The sequence below is a fragment of the Piliocolobus tephrosceles genome, chromosome 1 (assembly GCF_002776525.5).
Source record: "Piliocolobus tephrosceles isolate RC106 chromosome 1, ASM277652v3, whole genome shotgun sequence".
Taxonomy (NCBI): domain Eukaryota; kingdom Metazoa; phylum Chordata; class Mammalia; order Primates; family Cercopithecidae; genus Piliocolobus; species Piliocolobus tephrosceles.
This window is the reverse complement of record NC_045434.1, coordinates 81,871,942-81,879,112: the sequence shown is the minus strand read 5'-3', so window position 1 is coordinate 81,879,112 and position 7,171 is coordinate 81,871,942. Positions and strand designations below refer to the sequence as shown.

The 7,171-nt window shown below is 36.2% G+C and overlaps 1 protein-coding gene across 1 annotated transcript in view; it reads right to left on the bottom strand.

The window, feature by feature from the left end:
- Window positions 1-7,171, bottom strand: part of DNAH14 (dynein axonemal heavy chain 14) — a 628,991-nt gene that overhangs the window by 440,939 nt on the left and 180,881 nt on the right. Inside the window, exons 28-30 of the mRNA XM_031935270.1 lie at window positions 2,767-2,998; window positions 2,045-2,098; window positions 159-304 (exon numbers count right to left, since the gene is read on the bottom strand). Of these exons, the coding sequence (XP_031791130.1) occupies window positions 159-304; window positions 2,045-2,098; window positions 2,767-2,998 (432 nt within the window). The remainder of the gene's footprint in view (window positions 1-158; window positions 305-2,044; window positions 2,099-2,766; window positions 2,999-7,171) is intronic.

Below are 7,171 nucleotides of genomic sequence, written 5' to 3'. Positions count from 1 at the left end.
ACACACACACACACACACACACACACACACACACACACACACACACACACCTGAAAGCCCTAAACACTTATTGGGGAAAAGTATTTAACAATAATTAACTAAACAGTAAGTGTGCATCAGATTTCAATTCAAAAGGCTTAAACACATTCAACAAGTACCTGGCAGAATAGTTGTCTTTTGCAGCCTTAATTGTTAGGATCTGTGAGGCAATGACAGAGAGAACTTCCAAATCAATTAGATTGAATTCATCGAAACAACTCCAAGCTCCTGACTGAACTAGTCCAAAGAAGAACTTTCTCACTATCTTTAAAAAAAAAAAAAAAAAAGATTGATTAGTAAAATTATTATAATGGTGAGAAAATTTACTGGGATGTTAATTTGTACATGTTCTCCCCATGCTACCCAAACCAAGTAAAGGCCTTTTGCGTTTCCCCCTTCTAGGCATTTTTATACGGTTGAAAGCAGCAGCTGCTTAGATGCTAGACAAGTCAACTACTCTGCCTTTCCCTTCTAAAAGCCCAAACACTCAGCAGAGCAAACTCTGATCCTCACAGGGACCGTGAAGACAGGGCCACAGCTTCTTATGGATTGTACAGAGATGCACCAGACCCCTCCCTGGACAGCCATTTCCCTCAAAGAGCTGCACCCTGGGGCAGAGTCTTCAGAACAACTTTCTGGCAGATGGGCGTAAAGTGTGTGAATCTGGGGCTGCCTTTTCTGGATCAGGCAAAGATGCTTTATGGCTTAGTGGCAGGCAGCTGGTGGACAATGCAAAAGACTGAACCACAGGCCCAGATAAGGCAAGACTGCAGCAGGCCCAGCTAAAGCACGCAGCTGCTGCTGGGCTTCTGCCACTTGCCAGAGTGCAGGCCCAGGCTGGCCAGGTGCACCCAGTGCTCTGTGAGAGGCTGAAAGTCTGGGATTGAAATCTATTGGTTTGTAAATGTTAGCAACTAAAACAAAGCAACAAAACAAACAAAAATATTAACAGGTCTAACTTCTGTGGGCTGAATGCAAGCTGAGGGATGCCTGAACTCTATTGCTAGGTATGGCAAAGAGGAAAGGAAGTGGGAATGGGAACGAGTGAGAGAGGGCCTCATACCGAGAAGGATATAGAAGATGGTTCCTTCCACTGAGCAGCAGGAATCAGATCTTGTCTTAATTTAAAATTTTGGTATTTTGTTCATGGGACGTTTGGGGGCATTAATTTTGACTTTTAAGATATTGCATTAAATATTATTTATCTTAATTAGCAGGCTTTTTGGCCTCACTCATGTGGAGCCCTCATAGGCCCCACTGCTGGTTTCCAGGAAGGAGGCAAGAGTCTATTTGGTAAGTATCTTGAAAATAATAACTGATCAGCTTATTTATGGTGATATTTTTAATGTACTAAATGAGCACAAATTGGAAATGCAGGATCTCAGAGGTAACATGCTTTGAACACAAATAAAATGACAGCAATGAAATGTATAATGTTTGAACTTAACATGCAAAACAAATTGCAGTATTTTGAAACTTTGAGTAGATTTGTAAGAGACATATTTCAGAATGTTATGAGATATGTCAGATAATGTGCAAACAAAACAAGACTGATATGAACTTGTAATCATCATCTATATAAACTCTCAAATATTTGTGTTAATCATAATCTTGTCTTAATTATTACCTTTTCAGTAAATAAATGTATGGGGTTAGGACTTAAAATAAATGTATGTTAATAAAGCAGTACTCTTAATAGTTTTATATATTCATGTTCCACGTAAGATTTTTTTTACTGAAAAGAATCCAACTGTTGAAAAGTTTGAAAACCACTGTCTTAAGGAGTAGTTCACCTGAATAAAAGCAACATATATAATGTTTTAAATTTCTATTATATTCTAGGTTTCTAGTCCATTAGTTTAAAAGAAATAATAGCATTTAAAGTTCTGTTAATACTTCATATTTGCCTCAGATAAATATTTTTCTTGTTCTTTTATTCTTCAGTGAATTGTTTTATGTTTTATGTATACAATATTTCTTCCTGACGCATATGTTTAAGCTTTACCTTATAATCCAGATCCTCAAAACAGTTGAAGACCACACAATGTTTGCCTAAGGACTGGGAAACAAAAATATTTTAATATCTTTCTTGAATTATGACACAAAATACTAATGTTAAAACTGCGAGAGTAATAAGATGTCTATGTTTTTGAGAAAACTTTTGCAAGATGGAGATGAATTAAAAATCAAATTTAGAGATTCACAAAACTCAATATAATAGTATAAATGTAGATATACTGTTACAGTTCAGTTGATTAGTTTATAGAGCATTAAGGTCATGTTTTTGCATAAATCTATGAATAAAAAACTATGAAAAAATTCTAGGTTACAAACTATATCCTTTGCTTTCATCAGTAACTACTACTGCTTTTCTCTCTCTGTCTCTCTCTCTCTTTCTGTCTCTGTCCCTCTCAGTCTCACTCTCTCTCTCTCTCTCTCTGTCACACACACACACACACATAATGACATTAATCATTCACATGTTAGTAAAGTAGTATTCCAACTGAATAAAAAGCATATGTTGGCTTATTGAGATTCTAAGCTCCAGCACACAATAGGCATTCAAAACGTCATTGATGAATTAATTATATGTGAATTAATGAATGTGCTTGTTAATGCAATGAACATCTTAATAGCAGGAATGGTGTAAATTTAAGATACCATCAAAATTTGTGTGACAGAAAAAGAAAAAAAGAAGTTTTTATTCTGGATAGAGAAACCACTTACTTTTGCCAGATCTTTGACAGTCTCAGTTTTTCCTGTACCAGTTGGACCAGCAGGACAGCCTCCTAGATTCAAGTGTAGTGCTTCCATGAGAGTTAGCCAGCATCGGTCTGTGAGAGGTGTAATAACCAATCTTGAGGTACAGCCCAAGTACTCATAGCCATAAGTAAAGCTGGCATTTCCTTGAGATACATAGCATAATTTTTGTTTTTCATTCCATTTATATTGCAAATGTCTGAAAACAAAATTTTAAATGTTCATATTATTTGGTTAAATTATTTTTATTTTTTTCACATGCAGAAACAGAATCAGGATTTAAAATGGAGCATTGATTAACAAAATAGAAGTAAAAAATTAAAATCAAATGAGAAGTGTGATATAAAACTCATCAATGACTGATCATATTAGGTATGAAATAGAACTGAAGAATACAAACATGTGAACACACTTCCCTCTGAGGCTAATGGCCTTGCTGATTATGCTGCTTTGGTGTGATGTCAATCCAAATGGGGGATTTATATAAGAATCATCCCTCGGAAGTTTATTATGGTTTCCAATAAGACTGTGATTGAAGATGATGTTTATCATAATCTGGATCCTTATTATGAGGGTAAATAAGAGAAATGCTATTTGTTCTATGTATCAAAACAAACTGAACTTTGTAGAAAATGATTTGCGTTTATATCATGAGCACTGTGAATTGTGAATTGTGTAGCTAACCATAAATGTTCACCTCTAGAAGGTTTTGAGTTACAAAACTTTGTGGTATGAAACCTTTGTGGTATGAATTCTTGACTCTATTTTATATTCCAATTAGTGCTAACTCAATTCTCAAAATAAACACATTTGGGCACTATCAATGAAAAACTATCAAACAATATTTTGTAAATAATTTTACTTTTTTTAATATTAAAACATAGTCAGCGAAAACTCATTCCTACACATTTTTAATTGTTTAGTGCTGTTTTGATTTTGAATTACAAGTGGAGGCAGGCACAATATCTTCGCAGAATTTATTCATTAAAGCTCTTACACAGGCACTAGTTTTTGCCTTTGTTTGCCTTTCTTCACTCGTTCCACTCACTCTCAATGTATGCTATCATGTAGTAGTGTGCATATCCTTGTAAGCCCTTTTAAATCTTTTCTGGAACAACAGGGAATATTATAAAGAAATCTGGAAAAGTGAGTAAATTTTAAAAATAAATTTAAATTAAAAATAAAAGAAAAATTTAAAATTATAAGCAACTACATTGCAAAGTCTCAGATGGGAGAGCATATATCCATAAGAAAGAGAAAAGTATAATACTTGTCGAAGAAAATGTTTTTTAAACAAGAAATTCTGTTATCCTAAGGACGAGTATTTGTTTTATGATTCAAGTAAAGTGCTAAATCATTATTTTGATAGCAAATCAATTTCCAGAGCCTTTGCCTTTCTATTAGTATTCCCTTAGAACAGAGCTTCTCAAACTTTCTCAGTTCACTGCACTCTTAGTAACTCAGTAACATTTTCATGATGACCCTAGACCAAAAGGAATATCTAACAGTTTCTTTTCTTAATTTTAGGTCCAAAACAGTTTAATAAGTATTTTTGTCTTAATGATTTAGTAGGTTGCTTGAAACAAGGTACACAAATGAATTGAAGAAAAAATTATTTCATTAAATGTTTTAAAAATTAAATTAATTAATTTATTTGAGATGGAGTCTCGCTCTGTCACCCAGGTTGGGGTGCAGTGGCACGATCTCAGCTCACTGCAATCTCCACCTCCTGGGTTCAAGTGATTCTCCTGCTTTAGCCTTTGAGTAGCTGGGATTATAGGTGTGCATCATCATGCTTAGCTAATTTTTATTTTTAGTAGAGACAGGGTTTCACCATGTTGGCCAGACTGGTCTCCAACTCTGGACTTCAAGTGATCCACCGGTCTCAGCCTCCCAAAGTGCTGGGATTACAGGTGTGAGCCATCATGTCTGGCCTTATTTCGGTTTTTTTTTTAAATTATTTTTTAAAATTTTTTTCTTATTATGCTTTAGTTCTAGGGTACATCTGCATAACATGCAGGTTTGTTACATATGTATACTTGTGCCATGTTGGTGTGCTGCACCCATCAACTCGTCAGCACCCAACAATTCATCATTTATATCAGGTATAACTCCCAATGCAATCCCTCCCCCCTACCCCCTCCCCATGATAGGCCCAGGTGTGTCATGTTCCCCTTCCCGAGTTCAAGTGATCTCATTGTTCAGTTCCCACCTATGAGTGAGAACATGCAGTGTTTGGTTTTCTGTTCTTGTGATAGTTTGCTGAGAATGATGGTTTCCAGCTGCATCCATGTCCCTACAAAAGATGCAAACTCATCCTTTTTTATGGCTGCATAGTATTCCATGGGGTATATGTGCCACATTTTCTTAATCCAGTCTGTCACTGATGGACATTTGGGTTGATTCCAAGTCTTTGCTATTGTGAATAGTGCCGCAATAAACATATGTGTGCATGTATCCTTATAGCAGCATGATTTATAATCCTTTGGGTATATACCCAGTAGTGGGATGGCTGCGGCATATGGTACATCTAGTTCTAGATCCTTGAGGAATTGCCATACTGTTTTCCATAATGGTTGAACTAGTTTACAATCCCACCAACAGTGTAAAAGTGTTCCTATTTCTCCACATCCTCTCCAGCACCTGTTGTTTCCTGACTTTTTAAAGATTGCCATTCTAACTGGTGTGAGATGGTATCTCATTGTGGTTTTGATTTGCATTTCTCTGATGGCCAGTGATGATGAGCATTTTTTCATGTGTCTGTTGTCTGTATGAATGTCTTCTTTTGAGAAATGTCTGTTCATATCCTTTGCCCACTTTTTGATGGGGTTGCTTGTTAAGAAACTCAATCAAAACCGCTCAACTACATGGAAACTAAACAACCTGCTCCTGAATGACTACTGGGTACATAACGAAATGAAGGCAGAAATAAAGATGTTCTTTGAAATCAATGAGAACAAAGATACAACATACCAGAATCTCTGGGACACATTTAAAGCAGTGTGTAGAGGGAAATTTATAGCACTAAATGCCCACAAGAGAAAGCTGGAAAGATCTAAAATTGACAACCTAACATCACAATTAAAAGAACTAGAGAGGCAAGAGCAAACACATTCAAAAGCTAGCAGAAGGCAAGAAATAACTAAGATCAGAGCAGAACTTAAGGAGATAGAGACACAAAAAGTCCTCCAAAAAATCAGTGAATCCAGGAGTTGGTTTTTTGAAAAGATCAACAAAATTGACAGACCGCTAGCAAGACTAATAAAGAAGAAAAGAGAGAGGAATCAAATAGACGCAATTAAAAATGATAAAGGGGATATCACCACCGACCCCACAGAAATACAAACTACCATCAGAGAATACTATAAACACCTCTACGCAAATCAACTAGAAAATCTAGAATAAATGGATAATTTCCTGGACACTTAACACTCTTCCAAGACTAAACCAGGAAGAAGTTGAATCCCTAAATAGACCAATAGCAGGCTCTGAAATTGAGGCAATAATTAATAGCCTACCAACCAAAAAAATCCAGGACCAGATGCATTCATGGCTGAATTCTACCAGAGGTACAAGGAGGAGCTGGTACCATTCCTTCTGAAACTATTCCAATCAATAGAAAAAGAGGGAATCCTCCCTAACTCATTTTATGAGGCCAACATCATCCTGATACCAAAGCCTGGCAGAGACACAACAAAAAAAGAGAATTTTAGACCAATATCCCTGATGAACATCGATGCAAAAACCCTCAATTAAATACTGGCAAAACGGATTCAGCAGCACATCAAAAAGCTTATCCACCATGATCAAGTGGGCTTCATCCCTGGGATGCAAGGCTGGTTCAACATATACAAATCAATAAATGTAATCCAGCATATAAACAGAACCAAAGACAAAAACCACATGATTATCTCAATAGATGCAGAAAAGGCCTTTAACAAAATTCAACAGCCCTTCATGCTAAAAACTCTCAAAAAATTCGGTATTGATGGAACATATCTCAAAATAATAAGAGCTATTTATGACAAACCCACAGCCAATATCATACTAAATGGGCAAAAACTGGAAGCATTCCCTTTGAAAACTGGCATAAGACAAGGATGCCCTCTCTCATCACTCCTATTCAAGATAGTGTTGGAAGTTCTGGCCAAGGCAATCAGGCAAGAGAAAGAAATCAAGGGTATTCAGTTAGGAAAAGAAGAAATCAAATTGTCCCTGTTTGCAGATGACATGATTGTATATTTAGAAAACCCCATTGTCTCAGCCCAAAATCTCCTTAACCTGATAAGAAACTTCAGCAAAGTCTCAGGATACAAAATTAATGGGCAAAAATCACAAGCATTCTTATACACCAGTAACAGACAAGCAGAGA